Source organism: Myxocyprinus asiaticus, chromosome 28 (genome assembly GCF_019703515.2).
Source record: "Myxocyprinus asiaticus isolate MX2 ecotype Aquarium Trade chromosome 28, UBuf_Myxa_2, whole genome shotgun sequence".
NCBI lineage: Eukaryota > Metazoa > Chordata > Actinopteri > Cypriniformes > Catostomidae > Myxocyprinus > Myxocyprinus asiaticus.
Window position 1 is genome coordinate 36,394,702 of NC_059371.1, and position 27,754 is coordinate 36,422,455.

The window sequence follows — 27,754 nt, forward strand, 5'->3', positions numbered from 1 at the left end:
TCTTCATTTGCGAAGAAAGAAAGTCATACACATCTGGGATGGCATAAGGGTGAGTAAATGATGAGAGAATTTTCATTTTTGCGTGAACTTTTTTGGAAACCATTTTGCTGCATTTGGCTTGATAGGTTTGAAAGCAGCCTTCTATACTTTTTTATGAGTGATTAACCACCTCAGATGTAAACTTTGTGCATGATCACTCACTTTTTTTTCTTTTTTTATTGTCCTTCCCCTATGTCTACTTTTAAACAATACAGTATGTCAGGAATCGCAAACATTTGCACTGGAACTAAAGTGGAATTGGAAGCAAGCAGCAAGCCAGTTTCAAGCACACAAGCATGAGAAAGCGATGGTATAGAGGGCAGTAGAGGGCACTGGTAGAGGGCAGTGTTTTCAGATGTGGATTGAGCTGTCCCGGCCTTTCGTTTCAAATAGAGACAAACTGCACCTGGAGCTGACATTTGGTCAGTTATGGCCTTTTTTTCTTTCTACCAAATACAACAGTGGACATGTTGATATATTTAGAGTGAATTTGTTAGAAGGGCTAAATAAACATTTAAATTGTTGTCTTACCTGTGTCTTACAGGTAATGCCCCATCAATACAGAACGGCACATATGTGATAGTTACATTAGTGGAAGAATTGAAGAAAGACTGCTGGGGAGTCAAGATTGTTGAAAAGGGGGTAAAAAAAATGAATCAAACTGAGTGTTAACTCTGCTCTGTCAGCTTGTATAGGAAGATACAAGCTCAGTTTTGCAACACACTGTCCAGGGGCAAGATACATTTCACCGTACAACCCTGACAATGACATTTATATGCTGTTCAGCCCCTGATGTAGAGGTATGTTTTTATGAGATGGACGTTGTAGGTGTTCAAGGCAAAAATAATCATGCACTTAAGACTTTTTCCAAGTCTTTTATAGATTATTATATGCATGTCCTACTTGTATTTCATATGAAACCTTCGGCTATGAGAAGTACATTATATCTATGGTGGTCCAGGCTGGTTAGTGCTGGTTTTGCTGGTGGAAAAATTGCTAAGTTCAGGCATGGAACTCTGAATGGCGCAAGCTGATAGGTTCTTTGAACTTGTTATATGTTAGCCAGTTAGGTTGCTCAGATGTGACATATCAAGCCAATCAGCTCACATGGTGTAAGCTGACAGATCCTTTGTCATGTAATCAGGTAGCAAATCAAACTGCGTACTTTCTCTGCAGCGAGCTGCAAGAGTTTTCTCTGAAACCCTCCACTACCCCAGATCCACAGTCTAGATCTGCTACATGGGGATTGTATTTATGATAAATTGTGCAGCAGTATGTTATACATGCTTGACACAGTATGTCTTGTGTTTTTCTAATTGTGCAGCAGCAGCAGCATGTCCACATGCTTAACTCAGTATGTCTGTGTAGGTTCTAGCAGTAGCAAGTTTCTGTACTTGCTCTGCAGCAGCAGCAGCAGCAACAGCGTAGCAGATCTAGTCCGCCAAAACCAAAAACCTGTCAATTTGTCATACCCATATTAACATGCTTAATCTTTTCAATAGTTGTCATGACTAAACTTAACTTGTGAAACTGGTTTATCGAGGAAGTCTTAATGGTTAAAAAAGGATGCTGCAGGGGGCCTGGGAAGCTCAGCGAGTATTGACGCTGACTACCACCCCTGGAGTCACGAGTTCAAATCCAGGGTGTGCTGAGTAATTCCAGCCAGGTCTCTTAAGCAACCAAACTGGCCCAGTTGCTAGGGAGGGTAGAGTCACATGGGGTAACCTCCTCATGGTCGCGATTAGTGGTTCTCGCTCTCAATGGGGCGCGTGGTAAGTTGCGCTTGGATCGTGGAAAGTAGCATGAGCCTACAGTGCTGTGAGTCTCCGCAGTGATGCAGAGAGAGTTGAGTTTGTGCTGAATGACACGAGCAGAATCTGTTATGGAACTAAGCAACAAATTGGTTGCAGAACATGGAACATAGGCCAAATAAGAGCCACACTTTTATTCATACATGACAAAATAAGTAACAACGAAGTACTACAAGATCCATTTTCTATAGCTGAACAAAGCATAACAAAAGTTTCTTGAATCTAAAGTGTTCTTGTTCTCTGATCTGTAATTCTTAGTTTTATGAGGGAGTCTTGGCTGTATGTTTGTATGTGTTGGAAAGGAGTGGCGTGCCTTGCTCAGGATGGGCGAGCCCTGTTATTGTCGCCAGAGTGTTATCTGCCACGATGAGTCTTCACTGCCTTTTTTGTATAATATGGCACTAGCTACGCTTAGATCATGGGTTTTTGTTCCAAGGGAATACATGTATTAATAAAATAAACTGCAAGGTGCTTTGAATAAATGCATCTGCCAAATGAGATTGATGATGTTTAGCAAAGAGGACAGACAATGACATAACTCTTTCCACCATCTCTTGACAGGTTATTGCCAACAATGACTTTTGTGTGTTGACAGGTAAATGGTTAAGTAATTATAGAGGTGGGATTTCTCCAGCCTGGTGTGGTAGCAGTCCCATTCTGAAACAGTTCCACAAAAGTGGAGGAATCAGAATCAGAATCAGAATGAGCTTTATAGCCAAGTATGCTTACACATACAAGGAATTTGTCTTGGTGACAGAAGCTTCCAGTACACAAATAATACAGCAACAAGACAGAGATCAAAATAAAAAGTGAATAGAAAATAAAGTATTTATAGAAATACACAATAGGACAATATATATATATATATATATATATATATATATATATATATATATATATATATATATACGTATGTACAATATACAAATACAAATACAAATCTGTTATATATAGAAGCAAGAGAATGTAACGGCAGAAGAGGTATGGTATGTTGGTTACATATAAATAGATTAAGCCGTGTATTGCACATAATTATTGCTCAGTGGGGCAGTTTTATCTGTTCATGAGATGGATAGCCTGAGGGAAAAATCTGTTCCTGTGCCTGACGGTTCTGGTGCTCAGTGCTCTGTAGTGCCTGCCAGAAGGCAACAGTTAAAAAAGGTAGTGGGCTGTGTGAGTGGGGTCCAGAGTGATTTTTCCAGCCCTTTTCCTCACTCTGGAAGTGTACAGTTCTTGAAGGGGGGGCAGGGGGCAACCAATAATCCTCTCAGCACTCCGAACTGTCCTTTGTAGTCTTCTGATGTCCGATTTCGTAGCTGCACCAAACCAGACAGTTACTGAAGTGCAGAGGACAGACTCAATGACTGCTGAGTAGAACTGTATCAGCTTGAACTTCCTCAACTGGTGAAGGAAGTACAACCTCTGCTGGGCCTTTTTCACAATGGAGTCAATGTGGGTCTCCTACTTCAGGTCCTGTGAGATGGTAGAGCCCAGGAATCTGAATGACTCCACTGCTGCCACAGTGATGTTCAGAATGGTGAGGGGGGTCAATGTTGGGGTGTTCCTCCACAATCATCTACACCGTTTTGAGCGTGTTCAGCTCCAGGTTGTTTTGACTACACCTGTATCTGACACTATTTGCACAAGGGGTGTAAAAAGCGTACAGTATACCATTATTTGCACCAGGGTGAAAATTGCATCTGCCTTTAACATTTCATCAGAAACATTTTAAATATTTTCTGTCTCACATAAATGCATTCCAGTAGTGTTTGTACTTTAGTAGTTAAGTTTGGCCCGTTGTGTTCCAGGTGAACAATGATAAAGTTTACTGGCAGCGGAGATGTGATGGGACCTTCGGCATTGTCTATGTTGAGAAGAACACTGTAGGCCACTGCATCAGCACCAAGGCTATGGCTCTGACAAAAGTTTTGATATCACACACCTCTACAAACATCCACGAGGTTCATCACATTATTGTTTACAATACCCTGAAGATATTTGCATTTACTTCTGAACACTTTTAATAAACTGCTCTTCCCTCTTCTTTATGCAACATTCATCAGATACCGAGGAACAGCGTATTGCTTTGGAAACAGCCATTCGCCATGGCTCCAAACGATGCATATCCCCTTTGCCCTGTGCCAGAGATGTAACTGTTAAAGTCACTATGCAGGGAGAGGGACCATGTGTGGGCAAGGATACTGCGCTTTCCATGGTTCTGGAGAACACACGCGACTCACCTCGTGCTGTCACCCTCTACAGCCAGGTGGCAGCCATGTACTACACCGGAGTTCACGAAGCTTTAGTGAGAAAGGGCCAGATAAACATTGAGTTGAAGGCCTGTGAGGGTGTCAAAGTTTAGCTCTCATCAACAGCATGACATTACAGTACAGACCACAGGTGGTATATTCAAATCCAACACTACGTTATGACTTAGAGAATTAGTGTTCATCCAGCATTTTTCTCTTTTCCCTTTATAGTGCAGAGTATTCCATGGACCCTGCGGTATGATGAATATAAATACCACTTTGTGGACCAGGCAGCACTGATGCTCAGTATCTTTGGGTAGGTTGCTCAGACTAAGCAGATTCTGGACACCCAGTTCAACTTCACACTGCACACACCAGATCTTATGATTGCTGTGATTTCAGCGGGTTCTCACTTTTAAACTGGGGTGCTGTGGGATAGTGGTTAATAAGGTTGGGGATTTTTCGGTCCTCATTTTTTTAAATTATTATTATTATTCTCTGTGACTGCTTTTCATAATTAGTTTTTGAATGGCTTTGAGTTTTTTGCTTTATTGTCTAATGTAAACCTAATGGTATTCATTTGTTTGTGATCATCTCAATCAGCCTGTATGTGATTATGTAGTGGGCAAAGAAATGGCAGTCAAAATCACATTCCAAAACCCACTGGCTTGTGCACTAAAAAATTTAATTTTCCATATAGAGGGACTGGGACTGCAGCAGGCTTAAACAATTACACATGGGTAAGATGATACAAAATTATATTTTATTCTTGTCTTATTATATTCATTTTTTTTTCAGCTGATTGAACTAGATTCAAACTGTCTAATATGTACTGATCCAATGTACTGTATTGCTGTGTAGTTTTAGTTTTAGCAGGAATGTTATAATATTTTATATAGTGACATTGCAAGCCTTACCACAGAGAACCTGACCGAAACATTCGTTCCCAAGTGTCATGGCCCACATATACTTCTAGCATCCCACGACTGTCCTCAGCTGACTCAGGTGCATGGAGTTGCTGACATAGTTGTGAGACAACAGTAACAAAGCATTCAAATGACCTAAGGTAAGGTAGGCACTAGGCAGTAATTAAATATACAACTGTAAATGGTAAACATGTTAATTTCATCCTGATCTTAGAGTATGTTGCACTTAGAGGATATTTTGTGCCAGGCATTGTTTTTTTTCTATTCATGTTTTTCTTTTTCTTTTTTCTCTTTTGTTATGTAAAAGTGTGGGAGAGATTGCATATGTCACACTGGCTAATCATATATGGTTTCTTTTGTTTGTTTTTGCTAATTTGTTTCTCATGCTATCTGTCCTCTTATTTGATTGAAAAGTCTAATTTTTGTGATTTTATGATGATTTTCTTCACTTACCTGTGCTTAATATGTACTCCGTGTGGTCTCAGATTTAATACAAATATCTATGCTTTACTGTATAACATTAATTTGTAATTCTGATGAGTCCATTAATACCCCATTAGTTAATTCATCTAGTCTGCACAATTTCTATTCGCTCACTATATACACAATGTACTGTACATATACTGTATACAATAGGCTCAGCTTCACTTATTTTCTTTATACTATAAAATGTCTTTCCCATTTAAACACAAGAAGAGCTGTTTAAAGCGGTCACATTTATTGGTCTCTTCTATGCACATTTACTAAACAGCCAGTCAAGTTGGCAAACATTTTTAGAGACATTGTACAATGGGACTTTCCACAAAGTTTGCTAAAAAATAAATACAAGACTCGAAGTGTTTCACAGATCAAAAATATACAAAGGCTTATAATGAATGTAAACTTTGAAAACACTTTACATAAGGAACATCTTGGAACAATTTAAAAAGGTATAAGATTTACAAATTTGTACAAAAAAAAAAAAAGAAAGCAAAAGAGAGAGAAATAAAGTTATTTCATTTTAGTTGCTTGAAGACCTCCATCTTGCAACTCTGTTTTCAGGGCAGTAACTTTTGTTTTGTTTTGTTTAACAAGCTTGTTCAGCTCTGAAATCCTTTGGTACACAAATCTTTACGTTACCACACAAGCATGCAATGAACTAAGAATTTGAGATTTTAATTTTCAAATGATAATTGCTTTTTTCTTGTTTTTTTCTTTTATTTAAACTATTTCTGGACAAAGTAGTCTTAGGTACAGAAAAAGACAATGTGAAAACCTTCACACATGTACTACATCAGTGCAACTTTTAAGGTTAGACTTTACAATGTTGGAATGGTAGTGTACAAAATTATTCACTGCTGTCTGTAACCCTCTGATGCTACGGAGATGGATACTGAACAGTCTTTGTTGCCTTTTAGATTTGCATCTTAAATTAAGGTGATAATGTAATTGTGTTTTTCCCTTTAATGTCTTTACCTAAAGCTTTTGAATCAGAAGTTAGCAGGTAGTTTATTAGTGATAAAATAGCAGAAGACAGCTCATATACTTAGTCCAGTAAATGAACCAAAGACTGACTCTCATGCCAAGCAAATTGCAGAAATACCAGAATTTTACGAGGTCAATGAGCAGGACACAGGAAAGAAATGCCAAATACACTACTGGACACAGTGAACTTAGGTTTACAAGGATCATTAGCATGATAGCTTATGTCATCAGATTTTGATATTATTTATAAGTGGTTGTAATTTCTGTGGTAAACTTATTCTAAAACCAGTGTTTCACAATAAAGCTTCCAAAAAGCTTTCAAAAAACATCCAAAAAGAAAAACATTACAAAGTCCATAAATCCATAAATTAATCTGTAGTCATTCGAAATTTCTCCAAAGCCCAATATTTCATAAAAGCCAGCATTTAAAAAAACAAATACAAACAACCCTTCCACTTTAGTACCAACATTAAAATCACAAGGTGGGTCTTGGAAACTGGCAAATAGCTTAGAGTTCCATGTGTGAGAAAAGATAACCCAAACAGTAGCAAAAGTCTATATTTTTTCCTTTGATTTGCATCTTTTTGACAACCTTGTAAACACATGTATTGTTGGTGAAACAAATCCAAGTAAAAATGGTCTCTACATGACTTCAAAGACACAAACCCCTCTAACTGCAGACTTACTCTGTCTCTCAGTCTGATATTGCTCTGTACCTCAATCTGTATTCATTCTTTGGATAGACAGTTGTCTGTGCTACTTAACAGCAACCGCATAGAGAAAAGAATGTCTGTTTTCCATCAGTGCCAAAGACAACAGCCTACTTTTTATCCTTCTCTTAACTTTCCTCATTACCTTCTCAACATCGCAAATTCAAAACCAATTCAACACAAACTTCAAATGCCCCTTTCCTTAACTAAAAGCACTTTCACTACACACTTCAAGAAACTTCTACTCAGCCTTCTGCATTTGCTACTGTATTGTTCTGCTGTAGTGCATTTTACTACATATAAATGTCTTTGAAAAAGATTGTCAAGTGTTTAAATCTGAATTTTTGAGGACAAAAAACAACTTATGACCTCACAATGTGTCTTGACATATTGAAGCAAATTCATTGAATGGACAATAGGTTCTCTAAAAAAAAAAAGTACCAATATTGGCTACTCTCTGAAGTTTTATTGCATGCAGTTAATTCATCTATTAAAGTGAAATATATCAAATCTACAATCACTGTGGTAGAGGCATAATTTTATAAATTGTCTGAAAAACATTTGCACAATATTAGTCCTGTTGTGTGGTCAGTGATGACAAAAAATAAAAAATAAAAAAAATCACCTCACAATAAGCAAAACAGAATCATTAATAATTGAGAAACAGTAAGGGTTGATACAGTATTCACAGAATACGTATAGTGACGGTGTTGTAGCTGTTGTTGTGTTTCCTTAGCAGATACATTTGTTTATATACAAACAATGAGTTGTGCTGATTTTTATTAATATTTTTTAACAAGACTTTTCTATCACTGAAACGCCAAAAGTATATATATATCTTTTTAAGAAATTCACTAAAAAAGATAAATATTGAATTAAGAGAATAGCCATGTGGTCATCAAATTAGATGTTGAATTAAAAGGCTTTCATTATCTTTAAATTGCCACAAAGAGGACAAGCTTTTGTCCACATTTGCCTGATAGTCCTTTTCTAGACCATTATTTTTTTTTAACTAATGTCAATAAAAATACATATTTTCTTTTTGTTAAAATTCATGTACTATATATATATATAGATATTTATTTATGTCACTTTTCATTTTTTGATGTGGCATTTTTGTTCTGATAAAATATTCTGAAACTTTCTCAGTACCAAAAGAAGTGCAAACTATTGGTAGGCCATTAGGAAAATCCAATGCAGCTACAATTCTTGCCCAATAAGATCCAGTTACAGGCTAACAGTAAATCTGAGATGTTACTCAAAAAATATTCAGCCCATTTATGCTACAGCTAACTATACAAAAGGCCACTCTTTGATTGTCCCAAGCTGTCTGCCGTAAACAGTTTGTGTTTAAGGTACAGGAAAGATTTTCCCTTCTTTTAACACTGACTAGACCCATTTTCACAGTTACCCCTCAATACAGTACTGTTTTTATCATTCTAGATAATGCTAAATGCTTGTGTCAAAAATGCATCACTGTATTGATACCCTGTGATTACTTACAAAGTGATGGAATTTTCTATTTTTCTAATCCCAAAATGAAATGTCAGTTGGTACACAAAGAAAGCATTCACATAAAAAAAATATGCTCTTGGTAGTTATGATACCACCACTAAAAATCAACATAAGAATGTTTTTCTTTCATTTTCGGTCTAAAAACAGATACTTAAAAATATTAAGTATGCCAAGTGTCCAGCATTTTGACGATGTCAAAGATTGTGTCTATACTTAGTTGCTGCTAAAAGTTCAAGGTGCATTTTCAGGAGGAACGGTCGTCATGTGGGCTACCATCTGAGTTTTCTGTTTCCCCTTCTGATATGGCCTGCATGGGAGCTGTGTACAGCCGACTACGTGTACTGTAGCGGCTACTGCTTGCAGCTGGTGGCATCCTTGATCGGCCTTGTCGAGATGAGGCAGATGTGGAAAAAGCTTTTGTGGTGAAGCCCTCGGCATATGTTTTTGGAAAGGGGCTGTGGATTTGTTCAGGTGATCCCTCTAGAAATTGTTGTTGTAAAGGAGAGAGTGGCTCCTCAAGTGGTCTGGAACCCTCCATCAAGAGCTCACCAGGGCTTTTGGGTGCAATGGGACTCTTTAGGATCTCTGTAGCTGACATGCGGTAACTGGACTCGGAGCGACTTCCCTTTTTCAACAGCAGCAATTTGAACTCTTCATTCGAGGTACTAGACTTTTTGGCACTCCTGAAAATTTGACCTGGGGCTCTCTGGGACACAATTTGTGTAGTTGAATTTGTGGGCATGGTTGGGGTGCTAGGAGAGGTTGCAGGATTGGTAGCAGGGCCATTCCCAGAAACACCACTTGAATGGCTCCGTAATGTCATGTCTCCAGAATCTTTCCTGCCCAGCATTTTTCTTTTTGACCTGAGATGGCAAAATATGAAGCATGTTTTGTTTTTAAAGTTACATTAAGAGTTCTGGATTTCTTTATTTTTTGGACTAGTTTTTGGGTTAGTTTAAAACAGGGCCATGTTCTGCAGAGTTTAGCTCCAAGCCTAATCAAACCCACCTGAACCAGCTAATCAAGGTCTTAATTATTACTCAGAAAATTCCAAGCAGAAGCGTAAAAGCTGGATCGGAACCAAATTCTGCAGGACGTGGCCCTCCAGAAATGGAACTGAATACCACTAATATAAAATGTACCAGACAAATGTAAAACACACCTGTGAATCATGGCAAAGAGATCCTCTGTTGTGCGAGTTTTACTTGGTGAAATGAAAACACTATCATCATCAGTTTTTGATTCATCTGTTAGAGGGGACACAGTTGAATCGCTCGGTGTGGACTCTGAAATAGAATATTGTTGCCTAACTCATTCCAATCAAACATTTCAAATATTCTAAGGAAAATACAGCCTAAAATTAGAGCTCATTTACAGTAACAAGACCTTGACAAACTTACCTTTGCTAAAATAGTCCTCTGTGTCCGGTGTTGAACTTTCCTCTACAGATTCCATTGAGGCACTTCTGGTTGGAACACCTGATGTTACAGATTGTTCTCCATGGTTAACAGCACCAATGATTGGATAAGCTTGTGATTTTTTAAATGTTTGATAGATAATATCAGGCACTTGGTCAAGACTGTCTGACCTCATTGCTATTCCATTCTGACCAGGTGTGAGAAGCAGTGAAGGGCTTCCTTCATTTGGTTCAGATCTCAATGGCTGGTTTTGCTCTATTTCTAGATTGTTCTGGGGAAAGATATTCTTTGAGGTGCCCACTTCATCTGCAACTTTACCTTCTTGACTTGCGGAATTCTCTAATATGACTGATGTGACTTCATCCATGTTCACCTGCTCAGGCTGGGACCTAAAAGCAGTCATGCTCCGAAGAGGTGATGGGGCTAGTCTATCATATCTATTTCCACCAAAATGGCTTGCTATATTCTTAGCAGCTAGTCCATCTACTGGGGTAAACAGTGAATCACAATTGTCCTGAGAGGGTGGTTCTGTGAGAAGTGTTCTATATGGAGGGGGTTTCCTAGTTTCATGGGGATTATTGTGAGTTGGTAAGGTGTTGATAGTCACAGTGGGACACTTAGGCCTAGTGGCAGTATCAATGCTAAGACGATCGTGGCTACCATCTCTGGATTTGCCAACTGAACGTAGCTGAACAGAACAAAGTACCTTAGGCGTGATGGCCAAAGGACCAGTGATTGCTGGCTCATCATTTGAAACAGAACTGGCCAGACTCTCACCCTTAGTTTCTACTGTAGCTTTCTGCTTTCTCTGATTTAGGATATTTGTCTGTTTTTTGTGAATTGCAGGCTTGCAGGCATTGGGAAGGGCACTTAGGTTAAGGTGGGTGGGAGGTATGATAGGTAGTTCAAGGTCCCTCTTGGATGAATACTTCAGCAATGAAGCAAGTGAGGACTTCCTTTCTGGAACTTTGGGTTTCCTCTTGCCACTGGTGGGGGACATTGGGTGAGCATTTGGGAAGAAAGCCGATGGTAGAGAAGATGTTGGTGTTTCTGACTGGCTTGAGTAGCCACTGGAGGGTGATGCTAGACATACCAGCTTCTCTGGTGAAGGCAATCTAAATTCATTTTCCATTGATGGTAGTGAAGGAGTGGTAGCCCTGGATGCAGACTGGGAAGCCTTGGATTCTGAGCTCTCCTGTGACTTAATGCATTCAATGACAGTGGTACCCGTAGCTGTGCTGGAACTGGACAAAGATCTGTAAGGATCATTGGATTTCAAATCATTAAGAAGCCAGAGGTCTGCATATTCTGACTGTACTGCTCCCTCATCCTTGAAAGAATGTGTTTCTGTGGAGCCAAATAAAGCAACATCTGGAATCTCCATAGAACTCTCAACACCCCAAGCCCCCAGTGGCTCCTCACTCTCCAGTTGACTTGAGGACCCATTTAACCCTATATGCTGTGTTTTGTCCCCGGAAGACGTTGATTTGTTATGACTACCAGCTATCTTTGGTTCATTCCTGTCAGCAGAAGGTCCAACATGACTGCTTATTTTCTTCAAGGATGAGCTGCGTTTTGGTGGGGATGGCTTCAACTTTGGTTTCCTTAGAGAGAGACTATGTCTCCCAAGTGTGTTTGCTTGAAGTCCATATTCTGCCTGTTGCTGGTCTACAGATGCATAGTTATACGTGAAGCTTTTGCTACCTTTAAGACCACAGTCAAAGTGCATGGAGGTATAGTAGCCCTCAGCATCTACAGAATAGTGTGAAGCGGTGTCAGCCTTTTCAGAAGGTGGCCTATCTGTTAAACTCTCGAAAGTAACTATGCTAGCAAAGCTGGGACATTCTAGGCTGTTTTCTTCCCTTGAGTGCTCAGGACTGAAGTCTGGGTGGCAAGGCATGTTGGGCCTGTAGTGTGGATAGCTCCACTCACACTCACTGGCAATGCTGACTCCAGCATCATCAAGCATGTCAGTTACGGTGGAGGTGAATGAACCTGTCCTATGGCTACAGAGGCCTTGCGATCCAGGATACGAATCAATCACAAAGCCTGTAGAATCTTCATTAGGATTGGTAGCGGCATTTAATGACAGTTCTGAATCACAGTGTGATGATCCAGTGAGTGGGGGTGAGGCTGCCGGTGGAATGGTCTCTGATGTTTGGGAGGGACATGTAGAGCTACTACCACTCCAGTTGCCACTTGATGACTGGTGATCCTCCTTGTGGTCCATCTGGCTAGTCAGCACGCCAGCATTGGAAACGGAGTGGATGGGGCTACTAAATGTGTCAGAACTGGAGGAAATCTCACATATGCCCATGTCAGCTTTCTGAGTCAGGCGGGATCGACCCCTCTCCATCCAGTCACACTCTGCACCTACAGCATGCTGGCTTTCTGGGACTGCTTGATCATCAGTACTTTCTTCATCATCTTTTAGAATATGTTCCCCTGGGACTGGTAGGAAGTCCTCAGCCTCAAACGGGGAGAGTTCTTCCTCATCATCATTATCATCACTGTCTTCATGATCTTCGTCCACTAGTTGCCCTCCTTCTCGTGGGAGGCTTCGGGAGCGCAGACGGGAGCCCACTGAGGTGGTAAACATTGCGTCTGAGCTGTCAGGCAGTGAGGATATATTCCCCGTGGAATGGGAATGTGTCACAGTCACCCCCTGCACCCTCTGTGCTCTGATCCGTCTACGCGAAGGTGCAGCTCCAACAATTAGGAATTCCTCTGTCTGGCAGCCAGAGTCCTTGGTGTTGAGATGAGAAAGTGTATCCCCCTGGCAAATATCAGGGTTGGTGTGGACTATCACTGTACGTTCTCTGGCTACTGGAGACTCGTCGGAGTCTAAAAACAATTAAATGTTTTTTTTCAGTAATAATTGAAATGACACCTGTCTATACATTCAATTTACTCTTATTAAATACATAATATACCAAACTGACTGTTGAGAAATGATCAAAATATAGTAAAGGTGTCCTTAGTCCTAACCCAAAGTATACTTAGGTTTTGATGCGAACGCTCAGCCTTTCAAAGTTTAATTCATTTGACTGTGCGAGCATACACAGGCGGTTTGCGCATGTGTGCTATTATACTAATACTGAGATACTGAGAGACGTAAACATAAAGATGTCCTGGGTTCCTGTAGCTCAACTGGTAGAGCATGGCGCTTGGATTGCCAAGATCATGGGTGTGATTCCCAGGGAACACAGAAACTGATAAAATGTATACCTTAAATGCTCTGTACGATACTTTGGATAAAAGCATCTGCAAAATGTATGTATGTTGTGTTATGTATGTCTTTATTTTCTTTCAAACTCAAGTTATACAATTGCAGGTATCTCCTGACCTCATCACACACTCACTCTTGATGCGCACGTCCGCTGTTGTTATTTCTACCTTCGTCTCCTGATGTTTAGCAGTGATTACATCTTCTTCTAGCACTTCTTCGTGACAGAAAAGGGTCAATTGTGAGTTACCACCTTGTGGACCCACTAAATAGTGCAAATAATTCCAGGCGCATATATATGCATACTGCGTGTTAAGAGTACGCATGGTTAGAAAAATCGGAACACATTCAGTGCTCGAGCCCTCTGCTGATGACAAAATTTGCATCATGCATCCTGTACACATACGCCTAACGTGTCACGTCTGACCGAAGTATACTATGGGCTTTAGTCACCATTCTCTTTCATTGCATCTTTTGTTTCTATACCATAAACGTTCATGGTGACTTTTATTCTGCCAAATAATTTATTTTGTGTTCCACCTAAGAATGAAGGTCACATGAGGTTGGATGGAACAACGGGGGGGGGGGGGTTAAAGTTTACTTTACTTTTAAGAGAAATGGTGACCAGTCACAGCACCTAAAACATACACTTCCCCTAACACACTAATACATTTTAAGTCTTGTTGTTCATAAAAAAAAAATAAAAATAATAAAGGTTCATAGACATGTCAACTACCGAAATAACATGGATTGAAAACAAAATAGAATAACATGAAAATGTTACAGCTTCACACACCCAGATCTTGTTGGACTCGTCTGGGAATGCCAGTGATGGTTTTCCGTCTCCTTAGCTTCCTCCGCCTTTGAAGCACGGATTGCGAGTGGACTAGTGAGCATCGCACACTGGCCTCTCTGTCAAACCCAACCCCTGCAAAGAGCATCAATTATGTGAGAGGTTATAGAGTGCCAGCCACTGTTTTTATTGCCCCCTCCCCTGTTTCTCACACTCATGACCAACTGAATTTTATTCATGCTAAATAAAGTTAATTAGATAAAGTCTTTAAATATAATAAAGGAGGATAAGAATTAATACAAAAACAACAATAATAATAATAATATTAATATTTTAATTTAAAAAAGTTTTTTTATAAATATATATGGAAATACTTATTATTTATATAGTACTATTTAGTTTTACTTCCACATATGCAAGATATATAAAAAGTCTGACCTCTTGCATATGTTGATGGTTATCAATACATCTCAGGAAAAAAAATCTTCATTTTAATGTATGTATTACATAGTCACATACAGTAAGTGTGCAACAAAAAAGATGGATGTCAGTCATGTTCAAATGTTTTAACTGACACAGAAATACATTGGACATACAATGCACAATGTCATGCAAGGTGAAAGGAGCCACATATTCAGGAAGTCAGAACAGAAAACAACTGGGGTTGAAAATGGGAGTATAACTTGAATCAATCGTCCTACCCAAGCCCAGCCCAACTCTCTAGTACTGCAGTCTGATCTGTCCCTGCTGTACTCTCAGTTTGAAGCTGTGTTTGTTATGCTGTTTGTCCAGTGTCATGCATCATGACTCTCATGTGATTGCAAGCTTGGCCCTTTAAGCATCAATTACTGCACTTTGCCTATGATGTGCAGTTTCCAGTGCTGCCTATGAGTGACTCAGCCCGTGCTGACACGTACTGCAAAAGTCCCATTCACTCAGTCAAGCTGTGTATATTTGGCCTCTTTATAATTCTAATGCAACTGATTAGCATGCATAAAACGATTTCTTGACTCTTCGCATTTCTGGCACAAAGGTGGTAACCAAGACAACGAAGAACTTTTTTGTTTCAAATTTCATGACTTGCAGATTTTAACCTACTTTCCAGCATGTCTAATACTTCATTATTATACTATTAAACACAACCAGTGAAAGGTTTACACACAGAGACTGCATTTACAGTATGTTTCATGTGATCTTAAAAAAAACTGTTATGCTTAAAGGTGGAGTAAGTCATTTTAATTCAATACACTTTTTGTCAAATTCCAAAAATTTCTCTGCACGGTCTGCTAACTGTCCGTTCTGTGTGTGCGCTGAAAAAATCCAGAGTTTGTCCACAGCCCTGACTCTGTAAATGGGAAAATAAACAAAGTGGATCGGATTGATCCACACAACACTATTCCAGCCAACCAGCAACAGGGGGGGTGGTTCGTGCTCATGCACAGGATTGGGGGGGAGGGGAGGGGAGATGGGGGAAATGGGGCAGTGAGCGAGAGGGAAGTTCATTAGAAGAAGAAGAGGGATGGTAAATCTGACTAATGCTAACTTGCTGAACTCCAAGCAGGAGAGATGGCCGAGAAACACCCCAAGAGAAAAAGGTCAGACGAATATAAAATGAAAAAGAAGGGGTATGATCAGGCAAGGGCTAGGAGCCTCATAAACATCTGAGAGGATTTTCAACAGTGGATGGACCTGCGAGAGCTGAAAGGCCTGAAGACAAATGCGGAGGTTGCTCTGTTTCTGCTTGATAAGTGGGTAACATTAGTTTTGCTATGTTTCACAGAACCAAGATATGCTGTTGTTGTGATGTTAGCTATAGTAGCAGGAGAGTTGTGAGTGTCGCTGTCTGGAGCTAGTGTGCTGGCTACCAAGCTAACGTTATTTACATTACTTGCTGTGTTGTTGTTCGCTCTATGTCATGGTACTTGTCCGTACAACATTTGCAAAGGATTTTTATAGCCACAATGGCCTAAAAACACAAGTTTGCTAGCGCAGTGGGATTATTTGGATTGATGCATAAATCTAAATGTTATGCTAGGTAACGTTAGCTTCTTTGTTAGCTTAGTTACAAATCTACTGTCCTCTTCAGTCACTGTAGTTTTGTATGTGTTATTGTAAAATCAAACTGAACAACTAACTCTCGCTAGTTTATACTCTGTTGTGTTTTGTGTGCTGTGTTTTTGTGCTCGCTTGTTGTTCGTTTATTGACGTTTTATATTATTATTTTGCTTCACTTCACCCAGTTGTTAGTGTCGTTGCCTTGGCAATGCGTGTGCATGAATTTGGGGGCGGAGCTTCTGAAGGAGCACTGAAGGGAGGGGTGTGTTTGTTTGGCTGTTGAGTTCAAATATCAATAGTCTTTCTCAGGAATTGCTTACTCCACCTTTAAATGCTTAAAATGAGTTTGTAATTATTGTAATTATTATAGTGAATATTTCACTATTATTCTAAAATATTTTTTATGGCCCAAAAGAGGACGAGTGAACATCTTACTACTTATTTATCAAGTTATTAGTCACTTAGCCTTGACATGTTATCATAGGCTAGTAACATTTAAATCAACCATTTTCGTAAACTGCTACAACAGCTGAAATAGAAGTGTTTTCATGACTGATCTGCCAACCCCTTTTCTCTCTCTCTGCACTTTGTTCTAGATGGTGGTGGGTTGGGGAATGAAGTGGCACTGATACTGAAGGGGGGAAACTGAATGGACACGTAAAAGATCTCTCACTTAGGAAAGCTGATATCGCTGAGGGGGAAGTAGCAATGGCACCCTCCTCTGAAAATAATACACGTAAAATTCAGTGTCCTCACAAGGAAAGCCTTCTGTTCATTGATACCAGAGGAGAACTTTGATCAAGTTGATGAAACTCTCAAATAGATTAGGCATTGAGACACAACATAGACTTGTTTACTTTTCAAAACTACAAAACCTGTTCCTGTGACATGTTAACACTAGTAAACTTTTCACAGCAAAATACATCGACATGAAACAGCTAAGATCTTGAAATCTCTCCTATGGAAATTGTAAAGGTTAAAAGGCCTAAACTTAAAACAATGCAAATGCTCTTGACATTATTATTAATTACTCTACAAGAATCCCTTATGTGCTAAATTCGCACTAGATCTTAATAGACCAAAGTTCTCCTTCAGTAGTTACAGTATGATAATGTCAGACTTGAGCCAAATAGTACGTATCTGAATTATACCAAAACCGATGTAACAAATTTTCCTTGTCATAATGCAACTTCATTTTAAACAAAACATTTGTTGCTATGAAATACCTTTCATTTCAAGTGTCAGACTTTGGACTGCCTCAGCATGCATTATCAACCACAAAGCAGGGGGCGTAATGCATTTACCTGTTACATTAATGGGAACGATGCATGAGGTGATGACTTGAGAGTCAGTCTTCATCTTCTCCTCTGGAGTGGGCAATGGCAAGACTCCAGGCCAGTTGGTCTGCTTGTCCAGCGTTGAGGGCACGTTTGGGATTGGGCACTTTGGCCAGTGGCCTAGACCCACCACCTCTGAATCTGACTCGACTGGATGAGTAACCTGGAAGAACATTCAGGTAAAGAATATCGGTATGCGGTTACCAAGGTTAAATGGAAATCTCTTTAAACCTTACAGATGTGTCTAACCAATGAATGATGGCTAATACCCAAAAGTCAGACCTGCCATAATATTAAAACCCCATAAGATGGCTGGACAAGCGCAGTTTTCTTAACTGATTAGACTGTATTTCTTAATGAAACAGGAAGTTGGGGATTGACATAGAGTATCGAAGGGTTCATCCCTTTTTTATAAACAGCCAATAGCCTTTAGGTTTATCATAGCTATGAACCATGATTTGCTACTTGCTATTGCTAATCAGAGGTAAATGGTATTAAGGAGAAGGGCATTCTCATTCAAGGAATTTTATTGGACAAAAATTTTTACATGGTCTTGAGTGCAAGATAAATAAAAAATAACGTACACTTGCATATAGATGGCTTCAAAGCAAACAAACATGAACTAAATTTAAAACTTAAACTTTCTTTGAGTGCCTAAAGCTTATAACAAAAATAATATATTAGTCATTTACATTTTCGGTTTTGAAAGCCTCATGCACATGCAGAAAGAAGCAATAAAAAGCATGCAGATTGAGTGACAGCAGAGAAAGCATAAAACAGAAATAATTAGTAACTAAACAACCCAGAACAAACATCAAGCGTAAATATGAAGTTTGCCATCAACACACTGACTGGCCTTCAAATTCCTAAGTTGCAGAGAACGCAGACAAAAAAAAACTTGAAGTACCAATTTTCAGCTGTCATCCATTGGACAGACCAAAGTACATTCACTAAATCCTATCAGACAGTTAACTCAGCAACTAATCTATTGAGTTAAACCTGCAAACTTACCTTGTGGTGTTTATAGAGAGTTAACTAAGGAAGTTTTGAATGTTTAGTAGCTGAAACTGTCACCCAGCCACAGGTATGAACATACACAGTGTTAAAGAGAGCTGTGATATAGAGACAGCACTTGTGTCTATGGGTGTCACTTTCCCAGCCACCCAATGAGGACTTCACAATAAACATTGGCCAAAAAAAATGTGTTTCCACGGAAACTTTTTTCCAAAATGAGGAGTGATAGAAAAAGGGAGAAGTTTAACCAGCGCATAAAGAAACAGACAGAATCAAATGGAGTTTATAGCCAATTTGTTTGAAAAAGGAGCAATGGGTGAAGTGCATTTTTGAATAACACAGGATCAGAATGAAGAAAGGAGGGTGTGTAGCCAAAAAGAGTGAGACCAGGAAGGAGAAGAGGAAAAGCAGGGGGGCTGGGAAAGAGCCAAATGTTACGGTTTGATTTCTCCGCCTGGCTTTCATCCACAAGCTATTTTGATTAGAAGAGGGAGAGAGAGTGGGAGATATCAGGGGAATTAAAGAATGCCATTCATGAAGTTCAAGACCAGAACGAGAGAGAGAGAGAGAGAGAGAGAGAGAGAGAGACTGCAAAGGAGGTAGAGCAACTTGAAACCTGAGCAAGTGAAAGTTTAATTAGAAGATGTATGCCATACAAAAGTTCAGACTATGAACTTGAAATCTCTTTGCTGTTCTAGAATGTGCTTTCTTGCAAATTAGTTAGTGTGGCAAATTTATACACAAGATTTCATACTGAAACGATGGTAATTAATTTAGCTCTGATTTAAAATCTCTTTTTTCCACACTTGGCACAATTCTTTTTGTCCACATGTGCAGAAGTAACATCAGAAGCAATTTAGAGGGAACACTGGACACAAAAATGGATAGCAGACAAAGCTCCTAATGGGAAAATCATGACTTTATGTTCAGTCTCTCTCACTTATTCACTCTCTAAAATTCACCTTTCTTGGAGTCAGGCACTCAGGCAGAGGTTTGTGGATTGGCCGCAGTGCCGGGAGTTGATGAGCAATTATATTTTTCTACCACAGACACACACACACACAGTCAGACATCAGCTCTACCCTGGCAACCCTGTCATTAGGAAACCTCAGGCTAGCACACTTCCGTGTGAGTGTGCACGCTTCTCCGGTCGACTTTCCACACATACTGATATTCACTTTCTTTCAGTTTTAGCACAAAGTGAGATTTAGCAGCTCTTCTGCATACTGTTTTTGCAGCATAATGCCTCAGAAGATTTGCAAAATGGCAACAAAACTTTGCTGTTTACTAAAGGCTTTAGATTTATATTGCACATTTTATTTGTACAGCTTGCACAAATACTTATTTTACTAATCGACAAGTTCTCCAGAATGGTATTCACCAATCAAATAACTGATGACCCCTAGTCTACCCATTTTCTCTACTCACACTTGAAAAAGCATACACATGCAAAGACAATGATTTCTATTTTGTCAACTTCAGATCAAAAGTATAGTTTAGGGCACAGGTGTGCTGCTATGGTTTGGAATTATGGAAGAGAGTAGCATCAAAGGCAGCCAAGAAGATGAGTTTTGGAGATTTTAGGTGTTAGAAGAAACTCAAACAGCCCTGTGGAGGTTTGGTTTTCATTCAGAAATATATAATATCTAGGACTGTCGTTTTAAGGCATTAATTCAATGTGATTACTCAACTATGACCAAACCAAAATTTCCAACAGGGATCTGTTTTAGAGGTTATGTTAAACCACATTTAATAATTATAATTTGATTAGAGATGCAAAGCTGTTTCAAGATCATCGCTAAGGATTTTGAGAGATTCAAGGAAAAATACCTTTTTGCTCCATGGAGAGAAATGACAACATTCAGTAGGGGAGGACCGGGTGCTTTGAAACTACGATAGACATACAAAACACAAAGATGGACATGAATATGTGGATGAACATGAAACAGGGATATCGCTCATAAACATGATCGGAAATTAGGGGACCACTCGATCAACTCTGGTCTTCTGTACCTGCAGGATTTTGTCCCAATATACATGCAAAGCAACTGTTAAAGCCATTCAAACTAATATAAGCTGTCTTTAATTAACAGCTGTGATTTATTGTGCTTGTCAAAACATAACCTGATGATATCAATTTGAGTTATTATACATAATTAAGGAGTAGTCTGCTTTTCGTCAGCACTGAAACATTTATAACATAGTGGCCACGTCCCTTTTTGCATACTGTACGTATATTACACACTAAAAGTATGTACTTAGCTGTGTACTTCACTATCTAGGCACCTTTGTCATTCTATTTTCAACATGCTAAAATCTGGGATGCACTATTTAAAATCTTGCAAACTATTTAGGATGGATAGTTTGCAAATTGGGAGGCAGCAGGTTTCCTAACCCGGCACGACGCAAGTATTAGAGGCAAGCAATTTTGCTGTTAGAGCCAATCAAAACTGCATGTTTTACATACAGGTATACTAATGTTATATATACAGGTATAAAAACTTAGATAAATATAGAAAGAAATAGGATTTTTTGCTTGTCACTTTTTGCATCGCACCTGGTTAGGTGTAATGGTTTAGCTATTTAATTCAGCCCAACCTTTAATGCATACCTCAGGTCTTTAGTGACCCAGGACTTTATTCCACCTTCTGTACCTCATCCATTTTTTAGAGTTATGCCCACACCTCTTTTAGCATTTTTCAACCTTTCTCTTCTGAAGAGTGTAACAAAACACAAATGACAAAATTGCAAATAATAATAATAAATATATAACTTCATAATTACCAAAAGTATTTACGTTCATTAAAGACCAGAGATGTAAAAAAGTCGCTTCTTTTTCCTACATAAATCATATTTTTATGATTATTTCATATCTACGTATATAAGTTTATTATCACAGGATATATATTTCTTTGTTTATTACAAAACAAATGAGTATTCTTACAGAGGACTACAACATCACATTGACTTTCTGTGACAATTGTGAATTATCAGTATTTCTTATGCGTGTACACATACATATTATACAGTACATGCTATGTATTACTCAAGGTGTTGCTGATGTTTCAGTGATTGACCTGATTTACATTTGACATTGCTATTTGACAAAGAAACAACATGGAAGTAAACTATAGCAAGTGTAACACATATACAGTATGATATGGCTTTTGTCATTTGGGTGTACTACTTAAATTATATAAGTTGTGCACCTATTTAGACGCAAAAAGTGCCTGAGAAAATACATATGTGTAGCTTATGTGTTTGACAGCCTGTTGCATCCCATGAAATGTCAGTGTGGAACTGATGAATCCTGTTCTATATTTGTTGCATCATCTCTTTGATATATGAAAAATAAAACAATAAAATATATCAGAATATATTCTATTCCATAATTTTACACTATCTGGGCATTTTGTAGATCCATTTGTGATAGATAGATATATGTGCCAGGTCGCAAAAGACCTGAGGTATGTAATCATTTTTGGAGAAACACCCATGCGTTTAAGGATTTACTGAACTTATACACAACAGACTCCAGTCAGTGACCCCTGAACAACCTGAAATAAATAGCACTATTATCATTAGACATTTAACAAAGGGAAGAATGTTGTTTATCTACATGGTTTCATGGTTGGCTGCAAAAGATGATTTATTTTCATAATGACTGGCCCATAAATAAGTGAACTGTTAATACAAATTGAAATAACTACTTATGTAGGAATAAAAAGGACAATTTTTATTTTCCAAAAAAAAAAAAAAAAAAAAAAAAAGAATTATTTGGAACAAATGTGTATGTTGATTAACATGCTTCACAAGTACAATATATTACACAAGAATAGAATAAAAATACAAGACAACAAGGGTGGAATTATCTAGCTAAAGTAAAAAAAGAAAACAAAATCTTCATGCAGCACAATGGATGACATTTTTGAGCATGGGGTTTTGGGTGACACACAGGTGTGTGTTTACCTGTGTTTGTGTTGTCTGTGTTTCTATGTCCCTCTCAGTCCTTTCCTAAGCACACAGATACACTATCATCAACACACAGTCTAAAAAAACAGTGCCAGTGCTGTGTATGCCTTGCAAACTTAAACATTTGGTTCTCTGAAATAAAATGAAAATTGTTGCAAATTGTGCCGATTTAAACTTAAAATCGCCATGGTGACATTAACTTCTAGCTTTAACTTCAAGGTTATTTTACAACAGCTTAAATTACTTGTTATAGTCTTGGAAGCACCAGTTAGAACAGGTTGAATATTATAAACAAATCAGTAATGCTTTGCACTACATGACATCGTTTTTCAGTAAAACCGTGTTTATGGATTTAAAACTGTTTTAGAGTCACCTATAGCATTTCTGTAATAACAATTTCAAAAAAAACTTTCAATGAAAATATATTTTTATATACACTGTAAACCCTATTAAGCGAGTAAAACGCAAAACAATGAGGCAATCAGCTACATCAATTTTAGTTAAAAGTATTAAACTCCCAAGTTTAAGCTAACAGAACTTTCTGATTTTAATTTTGTACTACACATGCATGTTAATTGCCCTTAACTTAAAATACTGAGTAAACTACATTTTGATGGCACTTAACTTGAAATGTGACTCTTTAGCTGAACTTAAAATTACCCTGTAGTCTCAATTTAAATGCTTCAAGTAGAGAGAACCTACTGTAACTAGCTAGCGAATACTAGCTAGCACAGTACCAGCTAGTACAGTGAATGCTAGCATACTGAATGCATGCTAAATGGTAGCACTATGTTTTGATTAGCATAGCTATTACTCAATGAATAAAGCAATATCTCCATACTCAGCCTGCACCTGTCTTCAATCTAAGCTCAAGCTCCACTATTCACCATAATTGTAACCCCCAAAACTCAAATATAACAGAAACTCTTCTAAATAACACAACAAAACATTAAACATTAACAAGTCTCCCCCTTTACATTAATCTTGCACAAAGACACAATATATAACCAGGCCTGGCTCCAGCTCTAAGATGTAAGGTGGGCCATAGGACTCGCCAGGTGGGTCAAACAGTTGGAGGGGTGGGTGTAGGTGTAGTTCTCAAGGTGGGCCATGTTTATGATTGGGTGGGCCAGGCCCACCCAGGCCCCCCTGTGGAGCCGGGCCTGTATATAACACTTAATTGTAACATTTACTCTCTGTGTCGAGCACCATGACACGCTAGGAAATAGAAAACCCCTGCAATTTTAGTTATATTTAAGTTCCTGTCAATTTAAAGAGACAAGTTCATTAAATTCAAAACAATAAAACAATTCAGGTTACTGAAAGGGTGTCAGTTTCATGAACTCAAAAGAAATAGAAAGCTCTAAATACTCAAGGTTACTTTATTTGAACTCTTTTGTATGATTTAATTTTCCCTACTCAAAACAATTAAGTATTTTGAGCATTGGGGTTTACAGTGTATACAGTGTATATAAATGTAACCTACAGCACAGAAAATCCTTATTGTTGAAAGGATTTGCCCTGAAAGAAATCTCCAATAATGTTACATACTATAAAACAGGAAGACAGACAGACAGATGTTTACCGTTGTCAAATGTCTCTCTCTCTGTTCTTGTCTCCTGAGCGTGCGTGGTGATGGGTAGGTGGGCACTGGCGGAGTCATGGAGATGGAGATCGTCACTCTCCGCTCTCTCTCACTGGCTTCCTGTCTCTGCTGCTGATCTGAGGTGAATATTCATATGATTGTGTCCTCATATAAGTGCAGTTGTACAAAGATAACTGCACAAGATACAAATCTTAAATACTGACCAAACACATCCTAAACAACTTTATTGTTATATTAAAGCGTGTCATTTCTGAGCCACTAGCGTCACCAAATTGGTCGACCAAACAAATAGTTCTGCCGAAAACTCATGCCATTGGTTGAGTCAATGTACCATGAATGTGGTATTGTTCCCAGACTTCCCACTTCCTCCACTAGAGAGCAGTGCCTACTGACACTGAACAGAGAGCTCTGAATAAAGGAATCAACTTTCCTTCCTATCTTTTTCTGCTGAGAGGCAGTAGTTTACTATTAGGCATTCACAGAAGGAATAAGGTGATAGATAATTGATGGCATTCATCATGCATTTGTAAACGTCTCTAACCTCTGTACAGTGCCCGCAGGCTCTGTTTGGCGTTTCGATGCAGCTCTTCCACGCATGTGGGTCGGGTTGACGGCAGGAATACATTTCTCTGCAGGTGCCACGGAGCCTGATAATGTCCACTCAGCTTACTCTCAACGTCCAGATTAGACACTGCTGCAGATAAACAGAGGATTTGTTACATTAAGTGGCTTTATTAACAGAAATGTTTGTATAAATTAATGTTAACATACTGAATTACAACCAAACTAGATTCTAGATTTTCTGAAAATCAAGAGAAGCCACTATGTGGTGGATGTAAGCTGTCACAAATTCAACATCTTTTTGATACAAGCGTGAGGCATCTATGCAGACAATTGACAAAACTACTATTAGTCTAAATTTGTATTACTTCCTACCCAGTCCTTTTTATCTAATCACATTCAATTCAGAGTGCCACTCGGGTTAAAGGAATATTCCGGATTCAAAATAAGTTAAGCTCAATCAACAGCATTTGTGGCATAATATTGATTACTACAAAAATTGATTTTGACTTTTCCCTCCTTTTCTTTAAAAAAAGCAAAAGTCTGGGTTCCATTGAGGCACTTACAATTTTTGCCAATTTTTGAACGTTAAAATACTCACTGTTTCAAAAGTATAGCCACAAGACATAAACAATATGTGTGTAAACATGATTTTAGTGTGATAAAATCACTTACTAACCTTTTCTGTGTAAAGTTATAGCCGATTTAACAACTTCGTTGCCATGACGATGTAATGCCAAAAAACCTTAAAAAATGACTATAAAAACGATGATTTAAACAACTTTACAGCTCAAATAACACATGAGTTTTAACAGAAGTATTAACGTAAGTGCTTTTATAAAATTATAAATTAAATTTTAAAATGATAAATTATAAACATTTCTGCCTTTAAACCCTCCAAAAAATGGCCCCATTCATTTCCATTGTAATGCCTCACTGTAACCTCGATTTTTGCTTCTTTTTTTTCTTTTTTTAAAGAAAAAAATTTATTTTTGTGGTAATCAACATTATGCTACAATATAATGTTGATTATATTGACTCTTTACTCTTAATTCAGTTGCTTATGTATAAAACCAAAAACTAGGCCTAAATCCTTCCTAATCATTTCCTCAAATGCTCTCAGAGAAGTTGTAACTGGTGTGAAGAGCAAATAAACTCAGTGGCTCATCAGATGGCCCAACATTAGCAAAACAATGCTGCTTGCCATTAGCTAATGCATTAGTATGTGACAGACAAAAGGTGTTGATGGAAGCCAACACCTGATCAACTAAGCCTGAACAAAACACCTCTAATGATCTGCTCTGGAGGGATGGGCTCAGTGACCAGCATTTTGCCATCAGTCAATCAATGTTGTCAGGACGTAATTTTCCTGTGGCTCCAGAATGAAAAATCAAATGGCATTTATGAGTGGCAATGAGCAAAGGTGGCAGCGTGTAGGTCACATACACATACTCAATGCAGTTCCATCATGGAACACCTTGGAATTCACGACCCGGTTTGGAAACCGTAACAGATGCAAGAGTCAAGAAAGCGGTAGTGTGATTGTTCTTAAGGATGTGTTCTGTGATTACACATATTGCATACATACACATGCTCATGCTCAAGTTTATGCATTCACAAACACAGAAGGCCTGTCTGGCTTGGATGCTGCAGGAAGTTATCACTATAATGCGAGTGAATAGACCCCCAAGCCTCTATACAAGATGCTCTACTACTAGTCAGTACAAACCAGCATTAAGGCCAACTAATTTAGGTCAGGAATTCAATAGAGCACAACTCTGCATCCATGATTCTCTCTCTGAGTGCCCCTTTTTAGAAAAAGACAACTTGAAAACAAGACTAAGTGTCTGCAAAATACTATTTTCCATCTGCAAACAAAATGTGCATACTCTAAAACATACCTATTGTAATGTGCACACTATATTATTCTAATATAAAGACCCTGGTCTCATGAACATTATGCGGCAGTGGCAACATTTTTGCAAAACTAAATTAATTGTAGTTTCCGAGTGAAATGTCCAATGAGGGGTGCCAAAAGTGAGTGAAATGGTGTCGTAATCAGACAAAGTTTTTAAGGTAAATATTAGATAGAGGTTTTAATGAGTAAAATGTATCTTCATAACCTAAAACTTTAACCTAAACCTAACCAACGGTGTCCTAAAAGCAAATGAGAGGTGAACAAAACAGACATCCTTACCCTTAACCAATGCCTAAACCTAACCGATAGTGTCCAAAAACAAAATGAGAAATGGAAAGCACATTTTCTGAAGCAACCACGTCATCTCGTGTTGCTTTTATGACACTCTTGTCTCACATGTCAGCTTGCGTGCTTGACTAGTCTCGAACCGCGTACTTCAGAGTCCAAACTCGAATAATTTTTTCGTAAACTCAATGTAAACACAATATGAAATTTGCAATAGAAGGCTTATGCCAGCTCATTTGGTTTCACACATGCCTGCCTGTGTCTTCCAAATTTAACACAATCACCTTCAAGGTTCACTATGACGAGAATCAAATCAGTGTGTCTGTGAGAGATCAAAAGCCAAGTCAAAAGATTTAACCTTTCTACTCTGGTCTTATTAGGCCAAACATCCTCAGTGACTATGTAATAATGCTCATTGAGCAGAAGCAACTAATAAAGGCCATTCTTTGAAGGACTAATCAGACAGATGTCCAACGACATGCCATCCTCCTCTGTTGCCCAAATTAATTTGCTTATATTGTCAAATCAAGTCAAGTTTGGGAAAGTTATCATAGAAAACAAGTACAAGCATATTTGTTAATACCTGATAAATTCTGGTCTTCTCAATGTCAAAAAGTGTGGTCACACTCGCAATGTTTCTATCCATTAGTCGAAGATAACTTGTTTAGTGAGGAGCACAGCATGTTATCTCTCAGTAAAGTAGGGTGAAGTGATGGTGCCTGGGCACTTAGTGTTGTGGAAAACATGAAGGGTAAAGTGAGTTTTGAGAGTGTTCTCCCAAAGGGGAAACCCCTGCTGAGGACTGAACTTTTGCCCCTCTTGGTTCTCTTTACCCAGATAGCAATGGCTCCAGTG

The 27,754-nt window shown here is 38.5% G+C and overlaps 1 protein-coding gene and 1 pseudogene across 1 annotated transcript in view; one reads left to right on the plus strand and one right to left on the minus strand.

Moving 5' to 3' along the window:
* The first annotated feature begins 394 nt into the window (after positions 1-394).
* Positions 395-5,143, plus strand: LOC127418531 (protein-glutamine gamma-glutamyltransferase K-like; annotated as a pseudogene).
* A 594-nt stretch (positions 5,144-5,737) lies between these two features.
* The window catches only part of LOC127418731 (actin remodeling regulator NHS-like), a 124,232-nt gene continuing 102,215 nt past the window's right edge, over positions 5,738-27,754 (minus strand). Inside the window, exons 2-10 of the mRNA XM_051659471.1 lie at positions 24,677-24,829; positions 24,115-24,251; positions 22,527-22,571; positions 20,388-20,447; positions 17,511-17,706; positions 14,155-14,286; positions 10,115-12,976; positions 9,877-10,000; positions 5,738-9,577 (exon numbers count right to left, since the gene is read on the minus strand). Of these exons, the coding sequence (XP_051515431.1) occupies positions 8,959-9,577; positions 9,877-10,000; positions 10,115-12,976; positions 14,155-14,286; positions 17,511-17,706; positions 20,388-20,447; positions 22,527-22,571; positions 24,115-24,251; positions 24,677-24,829 (4,328 nt within the window). The 3' untranslated portion in view covers positions 5,738-8,958. The remainder of the gene's footprint in view (positions 9,578-9,876; positions 10,001-10,114; positions 12,977-14,154; positions 14,287-17,510; positions 17,707-20,387; positions 20,448-22,526; positions 22,572-24,114; positions 24,252-24,676; positions 24,830-27,754) is intronic.